Here is a 26,654-nt window from a genome sequence, read left to right as displayed (position 1 = left end):
CAGCTAGGACATATAAAAATGACCTCATCCTGGCAGATTTGCTCACAGTAACCACTGCCACTAAACCAGAAAGGATCTATTGTAAGTTTAATTAGTTATTAGGGGTAATGTTTTATCAGAGGAGCTCTAGGTTGGAGAAGTATTACTTGCTTGCTACCCAGCTGTCTATGCAATGCAGTTCAGGCATGATGTGGAGGTGAGACCAAGGGTAGCAAAGCTGGGTGGCCTCAGTGGTTGGGTAGGGGAGGGTCTTGGAAATTGGTGATGCAATGAAAGCCAATGAAATGAGAATAGTATGAGACAGATGTTGTCTAAATAAAGCATGGCTGAGGTGACATCATTGATGCAGCAGTGATTTATACCAGCTGAGGATCTGGTCCATAAAGTAGCAGTAACGCTTTGTGCTGTGATTTATGTGCTCCTGTTATTGACTGCTTAAGAATAAGCTCTCTGTTATAAACAACCTGGGAAGTGATGGAGGCAATTGTATCTTAATGAGACCATGGTTCAAAGCACTGCCCTGTTCCATTGACCCTTCTATAGATCAGAAAGTCTCCTTGATTTAATTACCTTACAGAACCCCAGACTAGACAGCTCCAAAAGTCATTTAGGTCCCAATCTTTCTTTTCTTCTTTTTGGTGCACTTTATAGTGATTTACTATTCAGCCAAAGGGACACTTCAGACAACTGATGAGAAGTGTTTGTATGCAAGTACATTGTTTCTTCAGGAAAAAAAACCCATTTTGAGACTGTAAAGGTCTTGTATCATTTCCCAAGCCCCAAAAAACCAGAACTGCTGCTTCTTTAAGTCTAAAGGATCAAAACCATTAAGGATAGAATTAGGGGAATTTCAGTTATAGGCAACACACTGCACCCATTGGGAATGTTCTCATTTGGAAAGCTCACAATTCAGGCTTGTACACAGTTTTCAGCTGATGCTACAGGATTGCTCCACCAGGATTCCACACATACCTCCCCCCCCCCCCCATCCTCCTTCAAATCTATGGGATAAAGCAATGGAAATAACATGGTGCTGCCTTACATTCACAAGTGACTATTCTCTCTCAGAATGTCTCACAGCCTCAAATTACATAAGGTTTAAAACATCCCCCCAAATCAATGACAATGAAGAATCCAACTATCACATCATATTGCCTCTGGAGCAATGCCACACTGCATCCAAACGTGCAGCAAACAGCATTGGCTCCTCTCTGATGCTTCCTCAGGGCTGCAGCCCATGGGATTTCCTCTCACTGCTGTCAGAGAAGGATGCTCATGGTCATCGCAGCCCAAATTGAGTGTAGCCAAGCCTGGGGACCGCAGCTATCCACAATGCCTTGTGCCCAGAGGTGTCTGATGGCCACTGAACCAGTGTGGGAGTTGTCTTCATGCTATCAAAAGTCTTAATAGATATTCAATAAACACCAACCTCCCTGTTGAGTCTGTGGACAAACCACTGCTCCCAAAGCTTTACCCTCATCTCCGTGTATCCAAAGGCGTTTCTGTTACAGCCACCAGAAGTCCCTGCATGATTTCCAAGCTGACATCCCATTGCATTTTCATTATCTATTGGAAGATACAATTCCCACTCACCTTTCTTCCATCCTTCTCTCTGCACATCCCCTGCCCTGACTGAGGAGCTGCCTTTCCCTGTCCACTAAACCTTGCTCCCCCGGTACCTCCCCCTTGGCATTTTCCATCTCTTTCCTCTCTCCAGCTGCAGATAGTTGGAGTTTCAGTCTGTAATGTCATGGTCTGACCTTGGCACAACTGTGTCTGCCTCAGTCTCAGGGGTTTAAAAGCAAGAGCCTGACCCAGAAATGACTCAGGTCCTTTTGCCCTGGCCATCAGCACAGTACCTGTGCTCAGCAAAGCACTGGCATTAATTACCTCATGCCATTAATTATCACCAGTGTTCAAAATGTAGCAGAATCCTGAACAAAGCATCCCATATAATGGTGTATTTATACCCTCTGAACACACTTTGCTCTTTACTTTCAAACCCCATAAGCAGAAACATTCCCTCCCTCAGGAATTAAGTCTTCTGGGCAAAGTTATAATATATGTTAAGAGAGGAACTTTGACCTATGCTGTAAGCCATATATTGTTCATAAACCTCTGCCTTTCTTTAACACAAGCTATTATTATCCAAATTTCGGGGCTGGATTGATGCTGCATGGCACAGATGGGGCTGCTGAAGACACTGGAGGTTTAGGAACCAGAGATCTGCAGGACACAGACCTTGCTTCACTTTGAAAGCTCCTCTGTAACACTTACCCATGTGGTGCTGGTAGTTAGGTTAGAGAGAGGACCTGGTCCTTATGGGGTTTAAGTGGGTACCATTCAATCAGTGCAGTCACACAGCATCACCTCGCCATAGTCTGGTATCTGTGAACCATCAGCAACACAGCCCCAGAGGGCCCAATACCAAAGGAAAATCAGTCTATGTGAAAAATGACACCAATAACAGCAGAATGAAGCCCTCCCATGTATCAAACATTATACGGCTGCAAGCAAATCCTGTCCATTTCCTGGCAAAATAGGATTAAAATTATGCCTGTAAGTTCCTCAAGGGGACAGATATGGTACATATGAAAGTTATATATACTTCAGGGCTGCCCTGTCTCTCTGCAGTCAGAGCTGCAGCTTGCTTTCAGGGATTACTGCAATGGGTGTCCTGGGCTTTGCTCCTCTCCTATCTGGGTGCTGTGGACAAGCCCCTGCACCCTCCTTGGGCAGCATGAACATTCCCACTGCTTCCACCTGATGCAAACCTCAGGTGCCACACAAACACAACTATAAAAGCCAGCCCAGTCTGCTTATTTATACCACAAATGGGACAAGAGGAACACTAATCACAGTGATGTACACTGCTGACGGTGTGTCTGGGGCTTTTGACTAGTAGTAAATCACTGCAACCCAGTGGAGCTTCAGAAAGCGAGATTGGTTTTGGTGTTATTTCAGTAATCTGGTGCTTCTTTCAACGTTAACACAGCCCTGCTGCATAGAACTAAAGGGAAAAAAACCTCTTTGTACTGTTTTATTGCTCCACATTTCCAAGTGTTCTCCTTAGCCCAGTTCTCAGTGTTCCCAAGTGATGGGGACTCCAACCCAGGCAGCAGTCCTGTTTATTTATAAGAATGAGCCAGAGCCACACAAAAGGTTATGGCTACAGGCCAAATGTCTTTGACATCATAGCCTGTCATTAACAGCATAAATCCTCTGTGATTTCATTTCCCAGTCAGCTAACCAGCATCTACCACAGCTTATTTTAAAGGAAAAAAATGTCTAAACATTTACCTTCAAAGCCCAAACAGATCATATCATTCCTCTCTGCTTTCCCCATAGTAAATATATTCCCTTGTATATGGCATTTTTATTACAGGTTGCAGCCGGTCACGGAGCTGGTTTCAGAAAGAGATATGGACAAAGAGAAGTTTTCTTCTTGTTCCCTAAGGAGAAGAACAAAACCAGCATTTCATTTCACAAAACCTTTGCTGACCACAATACTCTGCTGTTTCACTGTATTTCTGTTCCTCCTGCTTGTGCTGGTCATTCATTTTGAGGCAGAAGAAGGTGAAAAAGGTTGTTCTCTGTGCTACAGCCTCTTAAATACAGGAACATTTAAAGTGGACAGGTCAGAACAATCTTCCTTTAGACCAAGCCTGGTTCTTCTTCCCCATAAAATGATAGTGGTTACGTGCAAAACTCAAGCAAACGACTCAGAGCACACAGGGACCAAAAATACATGTAACAGACTGAATATATGTGCAATACCTGGGGACTTTGATTTAAAACACCTCAGTATTCTAAGTCTTACTGACCTTGGTATATTTGCTGGTGGGTAACACTCCACTTGATAAGCTGCCTTGGTATTTGCCCAGTCCTTGCTAGACACTTTAGATTTGGCCTAAAAAGTATAAGAGAAATTTCCCAAACCAGGACTGGTATTAAGCCTTCAGGAGTAAACTGGGAATTCTACACTTGTATACAAAAGCAGAAAGCCAGAGAGTCAGGTTTGAGCTCACCTTTGTGCATATAAACCAAAATCACAGAAATGAGTCCAGACTACAGCATTTGAGAGCAGGAGGACACGACAGGGCATATCCAGAAGGAAATGTCCATAATACAATGCACAACACTGACTTATCAGCTGTCATCTCAAAAGCACCTGGCAGAAGTTAATTATACACAATTGCAGATTAATTCTGCGATCTGAATGAATTCAAATGAGGAAAACAGGCTCAGATCAAGCCCATTTCACATCTGCTGCACAAGGGGCAGAATTACACGGGCAATTTCATCCATGGTGGCAGCAGCTTGGCAGAGGCAGTGAGCATGGGTCCTCCTGATACCCAGAGGCTGTACTTCCTCAGTCCCTGATGCGTGTTGGTCACAGGGGATGGAGCATCACAAGGAGCCGCACACAGTGAGCACCATGCCAAGGGGCCAGGGCAATGCAGCTGGCCCCTTGTTCAGTATTCCCAGTGCAGAAAACAGCACATAGGGGCACACGAGCAAGATCAGCTGAACAAGAGTCTCCCCTCTTCCTGTCCACCCTGCCATGTTCAGAAGAGAAAGGATGGAACAGGAGCTGGACATTACAGCTCCCATTTGAAGCATCCCTCCTGCCTTCATCCCATGTTAACCCCATACCCCAAAGCCCTCACCACGACCAAAGAAGAACAGAAGGACCTCACGCATACCTTCACCAATACAAATTAGATGTTTCCTTTCTGTGAGCTGCCTGGAATCTCAGGAGGCACCCGCAAGCAAACGCTACCCAGACGTGCAGACAGCACAGATGTGTCAGAGCACTCATGCGAGAGCCAAAGCTAAAATATGCCTGCAAAGCACCAGTAGCTTCATTCTTATGACTAACACATCCCAAAGGTGCCATAACATGCACTGATGCAATGAATTCTGGGGTGCTGGATGGAGTACAGCGAGAGGAGGAGCTGGAGAGGAGAGTTTCATAGGAAAGCCAACAAGTTGTTTTTCCACCATTTATCATGCTACTTTTACACTGGGAGTTAGCCTTTTCCTCCAACTGCAGAGATGAAAAGTCACACAACTCCAGCATGAATTAAGCCAGCCAAGAAAAAGAAAAGCAGCATTCTCTGCTCCCCAGGGCATATATTATGCCTATTTGTTAACATTTGTTGATACTTGGAGGAGAGACACTTCAAGGAAGGAATGTGGTCATCTCCTATCTGAAGCAAAATCTACCACATTGGAATGGGCTGAACGTGTTTAGTTAGGAAGACGTGTTAGGGGCAGTAATATATTTGAGTGGTCATGCTTGCATTCGTCAGTGCAAGTAATACAGTGTAGTGCTGTGAGTAGCAACCACACGATGGACTCTTATAGTACCAGTGGCAATAGTAAGTGGTATATCTGTAGCCTGGCAGCAGAAGGTGCATGCCCCAGAAGAGCAGATCAGCAGCAAAAGGCAGACCTCAGCCATGGTTTATGTGCTCCTGTGGGTAATGAGCTGGGTGTCAGCAAACCTCCATGAGCCTCTGGAGTAAAGATACCTGTAAGTGTGTTGGGAAGCTTCCTCCTGAAGAGCCACCAGCAATGACCATTGTCTGAAGCAGTCTTTCCAAGGACATGGAAACACCCATGGAAGGAAACCTGCAGGAGCTGAAGTGTGTGAACAAGGTTTTCAAACAATACATCATGAATTACAGCTCAAATACAGGCACATAATTTACATGTTGTCACAAGACCAAGTCTGAAACCCCAGAATATGAAAGGCTGTGGCTGTTGAATCATTTACTGTAACAGCAGTATCGTGTGATGCGATTCCTGCAGCAGGTGAAAAGGAGGGACAATACATGCAAATGCTACTCACATTTTCTTGCCCTGCTCTCCCAGTGGTTTAATTTATATGTGATGAGACCACAGTTTTAAGAAGGAGAATGGCACTTTAGTCTCCCTGGTAATACACTCAGGATGAAAGCGCTCTCATTATTCGCAGTGAAAGATCCCGATTTGCTTAAACAAGAGCTGTCACAACACGCTGAGGTCCAGGGATTCCTGGGGGAGCTGGTCTGACAGATTTGAAGCCGATTTGCATTAATTTATGAATCTTGCAGAGTCTGTTTGTCCAATGGCTCTAAAGATGTTTAGTCAATGCATACCTCAAGTTAATTCAATAGCGAAGCTGACAGATAACACGCCAAGGGCCAGGCGCAGCCACTCTGGCACCCCCTCCTCATTAAACACTGAGCCTAAGGAACTGCACAAGGATCTCATCATGGGAGTTAATGAGCTATAAGTATTGAGAACACCAAGACACTCCAACTGCATTGAAATGTGGCAGCTATAAAGGTAAGTACCAAACCCACAAGGGTCCTCGGGGTCAAAGCTGATGATGAGTGTCACTGGGATGAGAGAGAAAAGAAGGGGGACATAGAGAGAAGGGAGGAAATAAACTCCTGAGCCCACTGGGAGATAGACTGGAAAACCTGAGATAATGCCTCTAACACAGCTCCAGCCCTGGCTGTAATTAGGATAAATCAGGGCTTCCCTAATTGCTTTTAATCCCTTTGGCTTTGCATACAGGAGTGACCATGAAGCAGCCCTGCAGCCTCCCTTCCCACCAGTGCTCCGAGAGCAATTTCCCATATGGAATCAGGTTTGCAGGGTGGCCAGGTACAGATGGGAGAAGGGAGACTGAGGACACCAGGATCTGTAAGTGCACCATCACCACCATCACAGCCTTTGCAAAGCAGGATGCAGATGACACTGCAGGTGACATTATGCCTTCCTTCACTGAATTCATTGCTTTCCTTTCCTAGATACTGCTGTCACAGCCACCCTAAACCCTGCAGATGGAGTCGCTCCACCTGAAGGAGACCAGTGTGCCACAAAGAGCAGATGGAGCATGTTTGCTCTCCATTTGCTTTGAAACACAGTGTGAGCATTTGAGCAGCTCCATACCTTTATTCTTCCTTTAAAGCACTTTTCCCCCATCTTCAATTAGCTGCTGGGCTTCTTATTAGAGGCCAGAGATCTCTTGCCAGACACTTGGAGAAGAAAGAATGGAGTTCCCTGTTTCCATCTGTAGATCACAGACACATCCTGAGTCAACTCCAGACAGCCAAAGCTCTCTTGCCTAAGGTGTAAACAGAGAAAATACCAACTTTTGATCTGCTTCTGCCTTTCCAGCACAAGTGAAGCCAGTGCAAGTATCAACATGGGAAAGAGAAAGAAGTGTTTGCCTTGTATTCTCTGTGTGCATGCAAAGGACTCACATGGAAATAAAGGGGTGAAGATGGAAATGATCATTTCCAACCTTTCTGGGAGCTAACAGTCACTGCACCACTCGAGAATACTACAAGACTTCAAAAATCAAGCTAAAGCAGTGATTTCTCTGGGTAATCTCTTTGCCCCAGGGTGAAATTCATCCCTGTTCTGTGCTATTAAACTGTAGGAACCTATCCTTTCCTCTTAGCAGCCTATTATACATCAATTAAATGGAACTCCAGTAATGATTTCAGTGGAAACAGCACCTCGGAGTTCATTAGTCTCAAGCAACACCAGCAACCAGACTGCTCTCAAAGCCCAGTAATGAAGAAACTTCATAGGTCACTACCTGAGTGCTCTGGTTTGTTCTGCACTGACAACTGAGCATCAGCACCTGCAGGCTGGATGAGGCTCAGACAGCACAGCGAGCCCCATGGCTCTGCTGCTCCAAGCCTGGATGAAATACAGGCATAGCCATAAGGCACCTTGCATGCCATGTAATGCAAAATCATTAATGAGTTAATTTGCATATCAAACCCAGTTTATGCACAGATATTTTGCCTTTAAAAGAAAACAGGGAGTTTGTGAAATGCTGCTGGAAAGCAAAGCCTTTGGTTTCCTGCCTGCGGCAATAGGGAAGGTCTCCACAGGGAGCCAGAGTGCCTCTTGCATCAGGAGGAAGCAGGGTTCACATGGGAGTGAACCTGCTACCACTGGGAGGTGGGAAAAGGAAGGTATCCAACAAGGAGAGGAAGTCTCTGCTGCAGCTCATGACTCCCTTTCGCACAGCTTCCAAGGGTGGTTCTGTTCTGCAGGTATCTCACATTTGAACACACATGCCATCTAAATGAGACTCAATGTAGATGATTCCTTAAACATAATCTGTTTCCAGTGTCTGTGGGCTGAAATTCAAGCAGTAAGGAAGGAAAAGTTTGGGGAAGATTATAAAGGATATTATCAAATGCACATATTGCTGAAGCAGGTGTGTTTGTAGCCCCTTTCTATCCTGCCCACCCAAACCTTGTTTTGCATGTAACCACCTGGATTTGCACATTCAAACAAGCTGCAAATGTTACAGATTAAAGACTGTATTTCGGAGAAAACTTTAGAAGGAGAAAAAAAACCCAACTATGTTCTGTTCAAGACTCATATTTCATTTTTATATTCTTGACCTTTCTATAGCTTTCATTGCTTTCACTTTACCATCCTGTCCCCAGACATCAGCAGTCCAGCAAGAACATCTCTGTGACCTGCAGGAGAGGACAAAACAGAGGCAATGCATCAAGCTGAAAAGAGAGGGTTATGAAATAATGTTAACTGCTTATAAAATAAAGCCTACCCAAGGCATAAGATGAATGGCAGGATTCAGCTATGGGTTTCAGAGCCGCCTGGAGAAGTGCCAGAAGCAAGGGCAACCTGCTGCACATCCCGGTGTGATGGTGATGCTGTTCCTACCTCTGATGGTTGTGCTGGCTGTGAGATGAATGGTCCCTGTGATGTTGCTGGTGCTCACATAGCAGTGTGTGCTCCTGGGGAAGTATTCCTTCCCCTTCTCCTGGAAGAACCACAGTATTTTTCTCCTATAGAAGAAATACAGGGTTAGCTGTGAGCAGTTGCAAAGTGCTGTTGCTCTCAGCAGGCATTGCTCCCATAGAGCTGCTCCATCACAAAGACTGATTCCTGTTCCCTCCCCTGAAACTTTGGCTTTTCAACTCAGACTCTACAACCACTCAGCTGCTTTTACTCATCCTCTAATTCCCATTGAAAGCCATTGCAGCTGTAGTGGGATGGAGGGCAGAGGGGCTTTGCTTGATGCTTGCTAGATGCATCAGCTAGTGTGGGAAGGAAGATGTCTCAGCTTTTACCTTGCTGGTTACCAGAGGATACTGTCTGTGTTTTGTTGCTGTATTTATGCTGACTCCACCTGACCGGACCAGTGGCCAGCAAGAGAAGGGAAAGGCACTGACAGGAGAGGGTGCTAATGATTTAGGCAAGCGGAGCGAGCCAGGCACACTATGCAGAGACCTAGCAGCAAACATCAAAAGCCAGGCTTGGAGCAGTGAGTGGCTCTCACAGAGGGTGCTTTGCAGTAGGGAGAATAAGCAGATCCAGGCTGTGACAGCTAATCTGTATCTCTAAATCCAGCCCTGTAATTATTATTATTATGATAAGCTTTTCCAAGAGACCATTAGATGTGAAAAGTAAATTTGGATTTATAAATGGAGTCATTCACGAGAGGGTCAGGGCTCCATCCGAGGCATCATTTAACAGCATTGCAGGCTGGTTAAAGGTTTGGGAACTCATCAGAGGGTCACAGCTGCGCTGAAATGCTCTATTGGTCATCCTCAGCCTCTGCAGGGTGCTGCATTCCAGTGAGATCAGCAGTTTCAAGCTGAGTCATGGTTGGGCAACCTCAGTATCTGCCCTAAAGGCCACACACAAACACACGGGAAAGGAGCCTCCCAACACACCAAATGAGGCCATTGAGGCCCTTCTTGGTTACTCCAGGCCCTGTTGTGCTTCCCCATCCCATCATACAAACCCCAGCTCCACGGCTGCCACATGAGGCTCAGGACTCCAGATGGATGAGGCATGTATGGAGATTACCTCCAGTGTGTTCGGAATTGAGCTGAGCTGAGGAGCACCGTTTCCATAAGGGGATGTTCCAGGCAGACATAAAACACAGGGATTTCAATGCACTTGCTTATACCCTGTGCTTTCATCCCCTCCGTTCCCCTTCTTTGTAGTTTATGCAGACTTGGAGTTTTCCCATTTCATACAATTTGCAATTCATGATCTGAGCTCTGCAGCTCCAGGTAGGACCTTGACAAAGCCCCTCTGCCTCTCTGCAAGTTGCCTTATGCTGCACTAGGTTTGTGTTCCCATCTGGGGAATAATGGTGGTATAATGGTGGTATCACCTTTCCTCCTGCCTTTTGTCAAGGGAGAGAAGGACCTGGCTGTTCCCAAAGCACGTTGGACAATGCCTGTGATCAGCCAGCCATAAACACAGCTTTATAATGTATAACAACCTCCAGACCCTCCTCCTGCCTCATTTACACACAGGCTGCACACATCAATTCATTCTCATTTTTTTTATTTATTTAGAAATAATAAAATAAGACATAATATATAAAAATCTGTACAATCCACAATTTGTGCAGTACATTAGGAAGACTTTGATACAAAAAGGCTGCAAACAGGAAAATAGTAATGGACAACTGTCAGATGCCTAGATTGTTCACCTTACAATAGCTGCAGGCCAAAAGTCATTACAAAAACCAGTTTCTCATTGGCTGTGGGATGGCAACTACGCAGCACCCTTCTGCTGTACAATGGTCGTGAGCAGCCATAATTTAAAGACATTACAGTACTTCTCAGTTTTACCTTGTAATCCATCATGAAAAAGAAGACCTAAGAGAACAAATGAAGTATCCAGACCCTTTGTCTTTTCCGAGAAGAGTGAGTGCTGAGCTAACAACACAGAAGTTTATCATGGCTGGGAGAGAATATCCTTAACCACAGTGAGTAAGTGATGCTTTCTACCCTTGCTGCTTAACCAAGGACACCTCGCACGGAAGGGACAGAGGAAGGAGGAGATCCATCCCCACCTGCCTCGGAAATGCTTTTGTCACTGCAGTGCATGCAGGATTTTGGTTTAGACAATGTGTCTCATTCAAGTATTTTCAGGGAAGGGCAGAAATAACATATTCCCCCCAGCCCCTAAGCGAAATACAGCATAAACCTTCTGTGCGAGCCGCTTGAGCCAGCTTTATCCTTGATAAAGAGGCTGAACCAATGCGGGTTGGAGTCTGTGGGTAGAGTTCAGTCCATTTGAAGGGCCCCTAATGAAGCATCAGCTTGGCCCAGGCTCCCCAGGAACTGAAGAAACGCTGTCAGTCACTGTGTAGTCCTTACAAATAACAGTACTTTTAAAGGACTAACCCAATTTGCTGCTGTGGAACTGTGCTACAACAGTCTGTCCTACACCGGGCTTACCGGTGTTGGGAAATACAGAACCGATGGACAAAGGGGAAAGGGTACCATGGAGTGTACATTGCAGGTCTCTTTCTAGCAGCTTCCCGGAGCCAGAGGCTGAGTGCAATTCTGCAATGTTAAGATTCAACCAGCAAAGACAAAGGGTTATGAAAGAGAAGAAAAAGAAGGTGGCAGAGAGTGCAGTGGATTGACCTCAATGCACACCCTTGACAAGTGGAGCACTCGGAAAGCTGGTAACTCTTGAAAAATGCCAGTAACAGGTTTTCAAATGAAGTCCATGCTTAAAAAATAAATAAAGAGAAGTCCATAGCATTAGGAATCCTATAAGGCTTGCAAGTATTTGCTAAGACTCATGCTAACCGGTAGCATCTAGGTACTAGCTAGCCGAGACTGCCGAGCAGGATTTATACTTTGTGTGGCCTCTTCTTTTTCTTCTTCTCCTTGTCCTCCTTTACAGACTTCTATTTACATTTGGCTTTAAATATGAAAATACTTGATAAACTTTATAAAATGTACATTTTAAAAATAGTTCTGAAAAACTGACTTGAAAAAACGAAACAAAATGAAGAAAACCCCCCCAAGCCCCAAACCTCTGCCCCACAAACGGGAAGAGGAGGGGATTTTCACTCCCTTTTTTTCCTCTGAATTTCTTTTGCTTTAAAGAACCGTGTTGGATCCTGCATTTCCCATCCCTCCAATATCTCAAGTATCATATAGTGGGAGTATTGTGCACCTAAGGGATGCTGATCTGGAGAATAGGACCCTTTTCTCCTGGTCAGCCTCCCTTTTCCATCCCTTCCCCATTGCGTTTCCATGCACTCTCTGTGTCACTGAATACTCTTTGGTTTAGGTTTTACAAGAATATCACAATAGCAGCACTAGCAGCACTCAGTTGTCTTCACTACTGTTGACCCAGAAACTGCAATCCAATCACCTTTATATATTCAGCTTTTCCCTCCTTTCACATTCCCCCACCCCAGTAACAGCCTTAGTACTTGCATTTAATCATCTGCCCTCTCTAGTAGCCAAATCCATGTTTATAACGTTGCATTTCCACAGTTTCGAACCCACCCAACTGCAGAGACCATCTCATCAGAAACCATTTCATTGCAGGCATTTCTTTCAGGCAGGGCTGGAAGGGGCCAGAGGCCTTCACAGATATCCATGTGCAGAAGACATTAGACCTAGAACAAGCTGTTTTTTAATGGCATACAGTGATCCAATACTGCAAGAGTTGACTAGGATTATCGTCCCCACCGCCACCCCTCTCCATCCGCTCCATGGGGAGCCGGCATGAAGCACAGGTTCAACATCTCCTTGATCTTAGAGGCACAGAGAATTTAAAGCCTTCTGGGTGAAGGAGCCAAAATACAGCTAGAGCCAGAGCTTCAATCAAAGTCACACCATGTGCTCAGAGCTTGGTGATGTATCTTGTCCACTGACCACTCATTGTTTACTAGGGAGAGGGGGCAGGAGGTGGACCTTGCTTTGTAGTCTCATCCTCTCCAAATCATGGAATGGTTTGGGTTGGAAAGGACCTTAAAGCTCATTCAGTTCCCTAGCATGGGCAGGGACACTTTCCACTAGAGCAGCTGCTCCAAGCTCCGTTCAACCCGGCCTTGAACACTGCCAGGGATGGGGCATTCACAGCTTCCTTGGGCAGCCTGTTCCAGTGCCTCACCACCCTCACAGTAAAGAATTTCTTCCTTATATCCAACCCAAATCTCCCTTCCTCTCTCAATGAGATGGAAAATACCCTTCCTCTTACACCCCTGCCCTGCTGAAGAGAAGCATTTATTGCAGAACACAACTAGGATCCCTGTGCCATTCCCATGTGCTGTGTTATAAAAGTTGTTTTCTCTTTTCCTTTCCATTACCCTCTTCAGAAACCTCTTCATGGGGTGATTTCCCTACACAGCTCATCTGTGCCTCAAGCCTGGACCTCAGCTTTGCATGGTCCTGGCATGGTTTGAGCAGTAACACAATGGAGCCAGGGGCTCAGGGCAGATGCCTGCAGAGGGTGGCTCAGTTTTGGGGAGGCTGAGGTCCAGCACTGGTTTGGGACACTTGCCCTTCTGCTCAAGAGGAGACCTGGCTTCTTGTCTGCTTTCCCCCAACTGCATTTTGCCTTAGGGATTCTTTCCCCCTAGAAGAGCAGGGGGGGAAGGGGAGGAGTCCTAGCTCACTTCAGATCCGAGTCCTAAGCTTTTGAATAAGGTGCAAAATAAAGGTCATAAAAGAAAAGAGAAAAAAAATAAAACAAAAAAAAGTGACTGAGGTTTGATTTATTTTTTTAAGCAGCCTCTTTTTTCTTTTTTTTTCCTTTTTTTTTTTCTTTTTTTCTTTTGTAAAATAAACTCCACTGTGCAAAACTCTGCATTTTCTTTGGTATCCATTTAGGTAGTTTTAACATAGTACTTTGTCTATGTGTATATATATATATTTTATTTCCTTTAGACAGAGAATTAAATTCTCCCCCCCCCAAAATCACAATTTTGCTGGAGGCAACTGATTGGCCTGACACTACATAATGCCCCTTATGTAATTGGAAAGAGAGAAATTGATTCGAGCTCTCAACCTACTGGCCTCAAAAGGAGTTTAGACTTTCTGGCAACATCGGCCTCTCTGAAGCTTCTCAACCCCAAAAGTTCAACACTGACTTATTCTGGTTTGAGTTTTTAAGTTACACAAGAGAAAAGAGAAATAAAAAACTACACTGCAACAAAAAGTAACCATTTGTGTTCATGTAGTTAGCAGCAGCTCGTTAAAAATAATTATAATAATAATAATAAGGCAGATTCTTGCCTTTGTTATGCCATTAAAAACATTCTTGTTCCCTAGAGAGAAGCATTCTGGAAAAAGTTGAAAACAAAAATAATAATAATAACCCAACCAAAGCTTGCCTGCAAGTTCAAGTTTTGTAAAAAAATATATACATAATTTATTCTACAACATATGTGCCTTCTGTTCATACTTAGACATGTTTAGTGCTTTGTGTTTAGAGTTCATCTCCCGTCGTCCCTCCTCTGAGGACAGCCCTAAAACCAGCCCGGGTTTCTCAGGTCTGCTTGCCTTCACACCGCTCTTCAACAGTACCGTTGTCTGCAAACTGTTCTGGGCCAACTTCTCAGGTCAACGTGCCTTTGACCGGTAGGTGTATTGGTTTTCCTTTCAACCGAAAGAGAGAGGAAGAGTCCATCAGTCATATTTCCGACTCTCGCCGTAGCGGCCGTGGCTCTAGAGGCACCCCGGCTTGGTTGTGGTGGTCCATGTCCGGGTGGGTGTCTGTGCTCATGCTCTCAGGCACCCCAGTGTCAATCTCGTCCTCCTCTTTGCTGGTGAGGGCCACTTCGTTCTCGTAGCAAAAGGAGTTTGCGTTAGAGAGGATGTACTTCTTTTCTGCTAAGTCTCTGGCACTGCAGATGGGTGTGTTGGGCACTTCGTATGTTTTGTGGAACCTCGAGTAGTCCACTTTGTAGTAGTTTTTCTCTTCAAAGAGTACGGGCTCGTAGCGGTGGCCCCAGAGGATTTCGTTTGCCAGGTACGAGCTACGGCACTGGGTAGTCATGGCAGTAGCTTCCACCATGCCCTCTAATATTACTACAATTTCAAAGTCAGCATTGTCCATGTCTTGTTTGCTCAAGTCATACAAAGGACTGTCTTCATCTATTTCATGCACTATTGTAATCGGGGAGACCAGGAATATGCGGTCTATCCCGCTGTCAAAGCCTACATTGATGTCTATTTGATCCAAGGGGATATACTCCCCTTCTGATGTGATCCTGGATTTGAGGAGCTGTGCTCGCACGTGTGCCTCCACCAAGTGGCTTTTCCTCAGGTTTCCAACACGCCACATCAGGCACAGCTTCCCATCTCTCATGGCCACCACGGCATTGTGGCTGAAGACTAGAGTTTCGTTTCTCTTTTTTGGCTTAGCCATCTTTGCCATGACAGCACCAATGATGAAGGCATCAATGATGCAGCCTACTATAGACTGGAAAACCACCATGAACACTGCGATGGGGCACTCGTCTGTGACACACCTGAAGCCATAGCCAATCGTGGTCTGGGTCTCAATGGAGAATAGAAAGGCTGCGGTGAAGCTGCTCACTTGAGAGACGCAAGGTTTGCTGTTCTCTTGATTCTCCAGATCCCCATGCAACAGTGCAATCAACCAAAACACACAGCCAAAAAAAAGCCAGGAGAGGATGAAAGTCAGGCAGAAGATAACTAACATCCACCTCCAGCGGATGTCCACACAAGTGGTGAAGATATCTGCCAGGTATCGCTGTCCCTTCTCCCCCACGTTAATGAACTGGACGTTGCAGTGCCCATCTTTCTTGACAAAGCGGCTCCTGCACTGCTGTCTGGTGTGTACCTTACTCTTGCCATTCCCAAAGCCGTTGGCAACGGCCATGGTTGCCAGCTTCATGCCGTCCTCCTCCGAAGACACGATGCTGTAGCGGTTGGTTCGCACGCTGCCCATCACTACTGCTGTGGACTCGGGTGCTTCTGCTTTAGAAAACAGTCTAAGTTTCTGCAGAACCCTTTGGAGAAACAGTTTTGAAAGTTCTAGAGGAACACACACACACGGAAAAACTGGGGAGAGGCTGGAGTCCCCAAAAGCCCTTGGATCCACCAGGGACAGTCTTCTGGCATGCAGGGTTTGCTTAACAAGCAACCGTCATAGAGATGGCATGGTCTGCAAGAGAGAGAGAAATGCTGTGTTAGAAAGGATAAGGAATCAAACCTGAAAGAAACAATTCAAATCACTCCCGTGGCCCTGCAGGAAGTTTCCTTATTCTTAATGACGGCACTTTCTAGAACATGTCATATTCATGGTAGTGTATTGACAGGAGTGACTTCATTACAACAAAGAAGGCATCACTCTTCCCACATGAAAGCACTGAAGTGATCATAGAATCATAGCTTTGTTTGGGTTGGAAGGGACCTTGAAGCTCATCCAGTTCTAACCCCCTGCTGTGGGTAGGGACACCTTGCACTAGACCAGGATGCTCAATCATGTCACAAGCCTCTGAGCAATGTGCACTTTAAAGCTGGACATGCAAATAACCTACCTCCTATTTACAACTTTCTGTTTATTTTGAAACAAACAATCAGCATCAACATCCATCTGTTCAAATACAAACACCAGAGCAGGTTTTAGTGACATACAGTGTGTCTCCTGGACTGTTTTAACTATGGCAAACAAGGGACCATGTAAAAGGGAAGGTGCCGCGTACTGAGTAAAGCAATAAACTTGGACAACACAGATGTCAGTGATCTCCATGAAATTACACTGCACATAACTTAGCTTTTTGGTTAAGCAGAACCAAAGGAGCTGTGTGCTCTCTGCAAAAGGCATTAGTTCCTCTTTAACTGCAGAAAATGGTCAAGAATTGCATGTTTTTTACACTTACATTAGGCTTAAGTTGTACAAAGTAAACTAAATCTCCTAACAGCCCTCATCTGCTCCTGCTAACACAACTAGCAAAAGGCCACAACGGAGGACAACTGGCCAAGTGTGTTCCTAACACCTTTGGTTAGTGAGTAACAGCATCTTCCCATCAGGAGCCTGGGGCAGCCAGGTCCATCTCCAATGGGTAATGATGCTGAGTGTCCTGTGGGTCTTAAATATCAGCAATTAGGACTGAACAGAGAGGCTACAAAATCTTCCTCCTGAGGGTAGAAGCCACCAAACTTGTTTCAGGGAGGTCTGGCTTAGACCCAGGTTTAGCTTTTAAGAAGTGCGTCATCCATTAAGTCATGTACTGTATATCAGGAAATGTAATTGAAATACTGCAGAGGAGAAGAGATGCCTTAATGCAACTGCTCCGTCCACGCATGCGCCCCATGAGGAAACCAGTGATGAGGAATGTTTGTTATGGAAGAATTCAATGTCATGTACAGCAGAGGGGGATTAAATCACAGTGTTCTTCACAAATCAGAATCATCAAAACCCATGAGTTTGTCCAAAACCCAACAAAACTGCAGCCACTCAACCCCTGCCCACAGAACAGTTGCAGGACACTGCGGCTATTCCTTGGATCCATATCTAACACCAGCGGTAGATAAGAGTTTATCTCCTTTCCCAAAGGCAGCTCTGCAGATGTGTTCCAAAACCTTGAGGGATTTCCAACAGCTCCTCAGCCCTCCCACAGCCTCCAACCACATTACAAGGGCTTTAGCTCAGCAGACACTTGTTAGGAAAGGAGCAGGTGACACACACAAACACCATCGCGCTCCCAGTTGCATGCAGGCTGCTGTTCCCTCTGGAATCTCCTTCAGGATTACATTTACCTTCTCCTTTCCCCTCTCTCTGTATGCTGCACAGGAATGCATCCCCACGCCTACGTGCCCACATTAGTCATCTGTGACTTCAGCACCACACAAGACATTTTGGCAGCTTTTGGTGGGTTTGGTAATGCCAGGTCTGAGAGCAGCTCCCAGCCATGCAGGCTCCCAGCAGGGCTGCCTAAAACCTGTCTGACTGTCCTGCCTACACCACTAAGGATTCACTTGTCCACCCCTTGCACCTTCCTGATCGGGATGTTTCCCATTCCCATCAGGATATCGTTCTCAACATTACAAAAGAACTCTTTTAATGTTCATTTAAATTATTTATTTTGGCTGAAAAATACTTTAACCTGAACATGGGGGGAAGTGAAATTACTGTTAACACACTGCACACAGAAAACCTTCTTGAAATCCCATTGCATTGGTCTGCAAATCGATCACTTTTATAAGCCACATCCTATAATCACAGTCATGCTCAACTTCCACTTGCAAAGTCTGTTTGATTCCCAGCTGATGGAAACATGCAGCATAGGAAGCAGTTTAAATCGTTGTTTTTCCCCTCTTGGATGTTAGAGGAACACTTGTGGTGGAGGGCAAGATAAGCTGTAAAGTCTCAAGTGTTTGAATATGCAGCTTCCCCCACACAAGTCTTGACCTGAGGACATTTGTTTGAATTCCACACATCCTAACGGCAGTTTCCTGCACGGAGCTGCCTGCATTTTGGAGTTTGGAGCCCAAATTAGGTGCTGTACATTGTTGTATGCTTACTGTGAATGGCTGAGCACCTTCTGCCTCTTGTACCTGGCCCAGCATTTCTCCTCCCTCACTGCCCTGGGAGCAGACCTGCACTGATTTGGCTTTCCCCATCCATAAATGCATAACCTGGGGTGTGCCTGGGGCAGCCGGTGTTACCATTACAGACTGCTGGAGGATTATACAACAAAGCTCTGGCATGCTCCACCGCAGTGTGGTTGTCTTCTTGTACAGCACAAATCCCCTGTTTTCCTTGTGCGTGCTTGGAGTGGGGAGGATACCAGGATGGGAGCACAACCAGCACTGCGTACAGGGACCAGCTCTGGCCATGCTCCTGCTTGTAGCACCACAGGCTGTGTAAACCCCACTGGCTCTTGCTCACACCTTGTAATGCTCACCATGACCTCCCCAATTGGTTTTGGTTAGAGGTTCCCCCCTCAAAACCCCAGAAACAAGCAAACCAGTGTGGAAATCTAATGGTGCTTCTGCTAATCCACCTGCAGCTCAAAGGCAAAACAAGTTTGCTGCCCCCCCTCCCACCCGTTATCAGCTGTTGGTGGCGCCCAAGATGCCAAGTTAATAGAGGACCAGCCCTGCATCCTCACCAGAACGAAGCCAACCCCATACCCACCAACCAACCCACATGTTGGTGCAATTTGTCCCTCAGCACCGCAGCCAGACACGCACACACACACAGCTGTAAGTTTAGTCATCACGAGGTGTGTTGTTATTGTTGTTAATCCAGGCTACCTTTCCTCCTGAAAGAGGATATAAGACCAGAGCTTGGGATTACGAGCACAGGCACTGACGCAGCATTACCAGGATGGGATGAGATGGGATGGGAGAGCCCTGGGCTTGCTCTACTGCAAGGGGATGCTCAGGAGAGCAGAGAGAAATGGGACCATGCTGCATCTACAGCATTTCTGAACCAGCGCTGGTGGCAGTGATGAGGAGGAGCCTGAACCCTCACTTTCCCCTTAGGAAGCATCCCCCTCAAGACCTGCCCCCAGGAAAGCCGCACACATCCCACATCCCAACTCCGCAACAAACAGCTCGAAGGGAATTTGTGCAGAGGGTTTAATAAAGAGCAAAACCTCCGAAGTGCAAAACGAGCCGCGGGGATAGAAAGAGAAGCACTAATGAGGGTTTGGAGCGGTTATTCCCAGGCTGCCGGTCTCAGCCCTGCGGAGCGACGGGGCACATGTTGCTAAGGGAGCACCAGCACTACCTTGGCCCAGCGCCTTCCCCTCTGCAAAGGAACAAAGGAGCTCCTCGCCCCAGCAAAGCCCGTTCTTACATTCCCCGCTCCCTGTAACCCTTCTCCAGACCCCCACGTTACTTAAAAGTCGTTCCCAAGGGCTTCTCCACGGGGTCGGGTAGGATTCAAGTTACACAAAGCAGTGAGATACCTTCAGGAGAAGGATCGGGGGAGGGGGGGGAATAAATCAACCCCCCCTCAAACGGATAATGAAGGAAAACGGGTGCAAGGAAATAGGGGAGAGGAACGGGCGAGCGCGTTTGCATCTGCGTTCGGGGGTGTTTGTGGCTGGGGACAACAGCTCGGAGGCGGCAGCCGGCACCAGGGGGGGTGCGCGATGCACCGGCTGCGGGCTGGAGAGCAAACAAGTGTCAAGGTAAGGCTGGAACACGGAACAAGTGCGGCTGCCGGCGGAGCGGGGAGGCGAAAGCAGCCGGGGCCGACCGAGCACAGGGACCCGATCCGCACCGGCCACAAGCACCGAGGGCATCCCACACACGCACCGGGATGGGGAACGGCTCAGCCCCGGACCCCGCACACGCACTGAGGAACCGGCTCAGCCCCGGACCCCACACACGCACCGGGATGAGGAACGGCTCAGACCCGGACCCCGCACACGCACCGGGATGAAGCCTGGCACAAGCAGCGAGGGGTGCCGAACACGGACCTAGGTCCCGACACAAGCACCGGGGGGATCCCCTTTGCCCCGTCCCCCGGAAGATGACACAGCAGTCACTGAACCCCAGCGAATAAATCTGCCGTTCCTTATCAGTATTTTTTCCTTTCGCTGTCATGAACAAAGTGGAAACAATACCTAGAGCCTCCTCACCGGCTCCCCAGCTGCAGGGGTTTAATTTCTTCCTATCTTGATTTGTCAGGAGCATTAAAAATAAAGAAATTCCCCCTTCCCGTTCCCACAACGCCAATGAATGAAGGTGCAGGTTCATTTCCCAACCCTCTCAACCATTTCGGACACTCCTTTCAAAAACACGCATCTCCTCTCCAAAGCTTGAGACTTCTGACCTCTCACTTGTACAGGAAACAACAGGCGAGAAGAATGGGAAGGGATGGAGCGGAGCTGCTCCTGCTGTCATGCGAACTTCCAACCCTTCCCCAGGATAAAATATCTCGGGAGAGGCGGGGGGGGAGTGGGAAGCAGCTGGTGCATGGAAAGTTATGAACACAAACAGATGCTGCAAGCAGATGCTCGAGTGCTCCCGACATACCTATCTAATTATTTTAGGCGCTGAGAATAGCTGGTGGACGGTGCATGAGCAACGCAGGAGTTCCCCCTCCGAGCGGTTAGACCCGAGCGTGCAACACCAACCACGGGCAAGGAAAGCTTCATCCCGGGATCTGCACCGCACGGAGCGAGCCCCGAGCCGGCTCCCGGCGCATCCCCAACATTCCCGGGAGCAAAGCGCATCCCGAGGCGCTCCTTACCTGCCGGTGGCCGTAAGGGAGGCGCAGGCAGTGAACGCGTTGTAAAGCTCCAGCCGCTGGTTGGACTGGGGAAGGGTGTGGATGGAGGGGGGGGTTTGGGACACGCAAGCCCGGCCCCGGTGCCCGTCGGCCGCACCGCTCACAACTGAGCCACCGCGCAAGCCGCTGCCCGGTTTTGCGGCTGCCATGTGATGTTTAATAGCGGCCCCGACGTCTCCGCCCCCCCGGCTGCCCCGCTCCAATGGCAGGAGGGAGGCCGGGCCGAGCCGGGGATGGGGATGGGAGGAGGGACCCTGCGGGGCACAGGGGTGGTCGGACCCCGGAGCGGACGGACCCCGGAGCGGAGGGTCCCTGGGGCTGCGGGTCCCGGCAGCAGGTCCCCGGAGCGGAGGGTCCTCGGGGTGAACGGACCCCGTAAAAGAGGGTTCCGGGGGCTGCGGCTCCAAAACCTGGGGGGACCCCGCGTTGTAGGGTCCCGGAGGGGGTCCCCGGGGGATGTTGCAGCCCCAAAGGTCACAGAACAGAGCCTGTGGGCACCAGGCACCTGCCGTGGGTATTTGTCTCCCCCCCTCCCTCAGCCGTCCCCCATTAAAGGCTTGTGCAGGACTCCAAAGGGAAGTTGTGAAGGTCCCGTGTGGTTGTGGTGTCTGCTCACAGCAGCTGCGTCCCAGGCTAATGTCCGAGACCCTGTGTAGTAAGGGAAAACACCAGAGAGAGAACAGTTTTGTTCCTTTTGTTCCATCATTGCGGTGAAGTGCTAAGATGCAGCATCTCAGCACAAACGCCTGACCCTAACACGCACTAAAGCAAGCCCACAAGCTGCAGCACAGCTCCTATACTTCACATCCTTCTCTTGAACCGAAACCCAACGTACCTTCCAAAACAAGAGCTTTGATCCCTGCACTAAGACCTTTTGGAGCGAGGCTGTGAGCGAGAGAAGCGTTTGCCTGTGTGCAGTACATCGGATCCAGTCCTTTGTTTCACCTGTAGCAGCTCCATCAGCAGGCTCCTGGCCATTGCTGAGATCTGCCGAAATCACAGTGGGTTTTAACAGCTCGTCCGCCCTGCGTTGGACGTGGCCTAAAACAAAGAAAACACGGATGAAATGCCTGGCTGGGAGCCTTGCAGGAACAAAACCGGCCTTGTAAGCACGCTCTGAGGTTTGCCAAGGCCGGGCTCTGATGGACAGTGCAGGGGTGTTGGTTTCCGAGGCAGGTGTCCACTGCCGCAGAGAGCCACGTTCCCAAGTGCTAACAGCTGAAATGCATCAGGAGCCCTGTGTGATGGGCTGGGGGATCCAGGGCCAAGGTGATGCTGAGTGTAAGGGCTGCAGAGCACACAAGGCTCTGGCAATGGGTGTGAGCTCCTGAAGCTGCACTCAGGGAGCCTCTGTGACACCCAGAAAGCAGGGATGCTACTGGGAGATGAGGGTGTTCATCAGTAACCAGGTCTTTTGCCCTGAGCTGCTGGGGGATGCACTGGTCCAAGTGGGTTGGGCAGGCTCCTAAGTGGAGCTGAGCTAAGGGGAGCTCCTTATAATGTCTAGAACAAGCTCTAAATATGATTCTCTGCTCCCCACAGCAAGGCCAGTGCCTCAAATCACTTGCAGTTACTTAAACTATCCTCCTTCTCCTTTGCTTCATGAGTTTACAACTCTGACCTTTCCTGTCTTTAAATACCCAGTGACAACGTTTTGCCAGATGCTTTCTCCCAAAGAAGAGGCTTTGATGATCTCCTCATATCACTGTTGAACAATTCCCACCAACTACAGTCACTGGCAGAATTTGCCGAGTTCCCTGTACTCCAAATGAGGAAGCACTGCACGGTTGCAGCAACAAATACAATGGCCAAATGCAGCTGGTTTCAGAAGTCCCCAGTGTTATGAGTGCAGGATGGGGAGAGGGGAAGGAAAGACAAGTGCCTGTTTGTATTGAGCAATCTGGCTCAATGTTGGGCAACTTCATTGTTTATGAATTACTCTGGGTTGATTCTGTTTGGTTTAAAGTGTGAGAAGCACCAGCTAATGCAGGTAAGTTCCTTATGAATGACAAAGCTGGGGAAAAGTCGATAGGAAGGAATGAATGCAATTACTTTATTCATTGAGTAAGATGAAGATCATTAAACCCAGAGGATTTGAAAGCCGTAGGCACAAATGCTGCACAGCTCATGTACCTGGGTCAGAGAAAAACATCCCTTGTTCCTCTGAGTGTCTCTGTGCTTCCTATGAACTGCTAAAATAGCAGCAGTTTGATCCACCTCGGAGAAGCTCACCCATATGTAAGTGAAACAAAGCTGTGATCCACTATGGCTATGAGGTGGTGCACTGACAATGCACACAGTTTGCTGGGGAGTGGGTTCAACACAGCACCCACAAGATGTCACAGATTACAGCCCGACCTTGTACTCTTACTCAGCCTTTACTCATGCAGAAAAGAAGCTGAAGAACCACAGACCTACTAGACCCAAAGACCCAGATCTGCAGATATGAGTAAGACTTACTCACAGCAGCACAAAGCCGGGCTCAAGCCATGCAGCGTTTCACAGTGAGGAAGGGTAGAGCATAAACATGAGGACTGTTTCACAGCTTGCTCAAACCTGGGCCAGCTCTGCCCAGAAAGCTCTTCTTAGAATGAAATATCGATTCTAATCTATTACCCAGATCACGAGAGCTTAACAAAGCCGCCTCTCGTCCGCAGGTTCTTCCTAAGCCCCCAAACAGGGAAGTTGAAGTTACAAGAGAGGTTTCTAAAAAACCCTTTCCTGTTGCAACAATCCAGGACAAAGAGGGTGAGAGGCAGCTGAAAACTTAACCCTCGAGAGCCAGCGAGGGTTGGTTTTCCTTCTCCCCATGAATGGGTTTCCCATTGAGCTCCATACGTCTCACACTGCCTCACTACAGAGCCTCCCAGCTGAAACATTAGAGGTGCCGTGTGAAAAGGGGGCAGGCTGAGTTTTCCCAACAAGATCCACTGCCTGCAGTAGAAACAGCATCAAGGGATAAGCAGGGCTTTGGGAAGGCAAAGCCTCCATCTTTCACAGCATCTTTCACACCAGTGTAGGAGGTAAGAAGAGCTGGCCTCAAAGCACGATGCTTTCCTTGGACAAATATCAGCCAGGCCCTGCCAGTGAAAGAAGGGGCTTTATGTCCCTTAGGGGACCTATAAGGATGCTAAGGAGGGACTCTTCGTTAGGGACTGTAGTGATAGGACAAGGGGTAATGGGTTAAAACTGAAACAGGGGAGGTTTGGATTGGATATAAGGAAGAAATTCTTTACCATAAGGGTGCTGAGGTACTGGAATGGGCTGCCCAGGGAGGTTGTGAATGCTCCATCCCTGGCAGTGTTCAAGGCCAGGTTGGATGAAGCCTTGGGTGCCATAGTTTAGTGTGAGGTGTCCCTGCCCATGGCAGGGGGTTGGAACTGAATGATCTTAAGGTCCTTTCCACCCCTAACTATTCTATGATCCTGTTTTCCATTTCTCAATCCTCACCATGGCCACCCTGTCCCTCAGCCTTGCTGGGATCTGCAGATACCTATGGGAGCCCATTTGAGAGCTGTATTGCAGGCACAGCCCTTGCCAGCTGGGACCAGAGGCTTTAGCCCCTGTCTTACAGCATGGGAGCTGTTATTGAATTGCTTTTCCAGTCTTGGCGGTGAAATGACCTAATTATCCGATTGCATTAGTCTTCATCTCTTAAAGTGGCCAAATCTGCTTTGGTTCTCAAGGATTTTATTGCCAGCTGAAAATAGCTTAATTGTATTGTACTTGCAAAGAAAACACGGTCTGGTGGAATCAAAGCAGCCAGTTTCCACAAGATGGGAAGAAACACCATAAATAACACATTGGGCTTTTGACTTCGGCCTCACCATTTCCATGCATGTAAACTGGCATAAGTCAGCCTTTCTTCTCTAGCCATTAAGTCAACTGGAAAAAATTCATCAGGAAAAGGTGGTTTCCCCATTCACACTAAATCCCTGGGGTCTGGATATTAACTGGGTCTTTATAGGCCTAATGCTGGGATCTCCAAGGAGAACTGAAGCCACATTGGTAATAGAGGACTGGGTAAATCCAATGAAAATCCCACAGAGAAGTGGTTGCAGGTTTGATAAGATGTGAGAGAGCAAATAAATCTATTTTGTACGTTGCAAGCTAATAGGATACACAGATGTGCAGCCAGGGACACAGTTACAGTGGATAATAAGGTGTTTGTTGATAGAAGGGGTGAAATATGACATAGGAAATTGGTTTCTGTATCTGAGAGCGGAACTCACACACAAATCATGGGGTTTTTTCTCTCTTTCTTTCCCAGGTACTTTGTGTCCAAAATCTTTGCTTCAGATTTCAGGCTTATTTAGGCTCATTCTAAGTGAAACCAGCAGCCAGTGACTGTATTTGGGGTGAAGAGAACTATACACTTTCAGTATTTGCTGCTGCAGATGGTGGATGTGGGAAGCAAGGTGAAGAACCCTTGAAATAATGCATTACAAACAATAAGCCATAGCAAAGAGCGATGGTGCATAACCTGCAATTCAACAGCAACCCAAGGAGCTGTGCCAAAGAAAACTTGTTCCCAACCCTGTATTCCATGTTGCTCCGTTCTCAATACATTAAGATGCCCCATTTAAAGGGTCATTAACTTTCACACCCAACACAATACAATCGATATCTGTTGGTAAGAAGTGATCTCAGCTCTCAGCACATCCTTGGGCCATGTGGGGTCACAGGCCATCAATCAGCAGTGGCAACTTGTCCTCAAAGGCAGCAATGGGGAACTTATGCTCAGATGAATGAGGAGGACATTAGTGTAAGTGACAAAACGATCAAGCAATTACCTATTAATAAGGCTAATGTTTTCCTATTAGTCTCAAAGTTATCTAATGATCTTCCCTGGTTCCCATGCTTCAGATATCTCAAGGGAAAGGGAGTTAATGGTTAATAGAACTTGCCAGAGTGGTGAGAACATGCCTATGGAGCTGACAGGGGAACCTGACAATTCCTGGAAGGAAAAGGGTTAAGAGCCAGCAGCTTACCCCATACAAAACGGTGTGACTGCACTTTCATTCTGTTGCTCACAGCTTCAGCTGGCAGTGTTACCAGCCTTCCAAAGCCAGGATAGGCTCACGCTCAGCTGAACAGAGCAGGGTAAGAGTATATCTGTGTTTGTCTGGCTTGCAAGGTTGGGTACAATGCTGTGTGTCAGCAGGAAGGCTCTCAAGGGAGCAGGTTATGGTAGGGCACCCTAAATCTGACTTGCTCAAAGCCCTTGTGGTGCTCAGCCACCTTTCAGACTCCCATCTGCAGTGGTTGGGCAGGAACAAAACCGCAGCCTCTTTCCTCGGGGGGGGGTTGATGATTTGATCCTTCTAAATGGTGCTTAGCCAAGGTGTGAGGGTGCTTTGGTGTGTGTGGCACCATAGGTGGAAACGTGGGCAATTTCCAATGGGAAAGGGAATGGCGAGAAGGAATAAAAAGGCAGCTGCAATAGAAAGAGCTAGAAACCTCTCTTCTTTTCTAAGCCAAAGCAATGCAAAGCACAAGCCTTTTCTGCAGCTCTCCCCCTGACCCGTTTGTGTTACCCCAAAGTGATTCAAGCTGAGCAGCTTCACTTTCTCACCTGACATTTGGTAGCTCCTGAGGGAAAGATGATGTGA

At 47.5% G+C, this 26,654-nt stretch overlaps 1 protein-coding gene across 1 annotated transcript; it reads right to left on the bottom strand.

Annotated features, from left to right (window-relative positions):
• Positions 1-13,603: 13,603 nt before the first annotated feature.
• Positions 13,604-21,147, bottom strand: KCNJ2 (potassium inwardly rectifying channel subfamily J member 2). Its single transcript, XM_005146124.4, has 2 exons — positions 21,004-21,147; positions 13,604-15,954 (listed from the first exon to the last, which is right to left on the bottom strand). Exon 2 carries the CDS (start codon positions 15,736-15,738, stop codon positions 14,455-14,457), a length of 1,284 nt encoding a protein of 427 aa, XP_005146181.1. The 5' UTR covers positions 15,739-15,954; positions 21,004-21,147; the 3' UTR covers positions 13,604-14,454.
• Positions 21,148-26,654: the final 5,507 nt, after the last annotated feature.

This window comes from Melopsittacus undulatus, chromosome 11 (assembly GCF_012275295.1).
Source record: "Melopsittacus undulatus isolate bMelUnd1 chromosome 11, bMelUnd1.mat.Z, whole genome shotgun sequence".
In the NCBI taxonomy this organism is placed as follows: Eukaryota; Metazoa; Chordata; class Aves; order Psittaciformes; family Psittaculidae; genus Melopsittacus; species Melopsittacus undulatus.
This window is presented reverse-complemented; position numbering and strand designations above follow the sequence as displayed.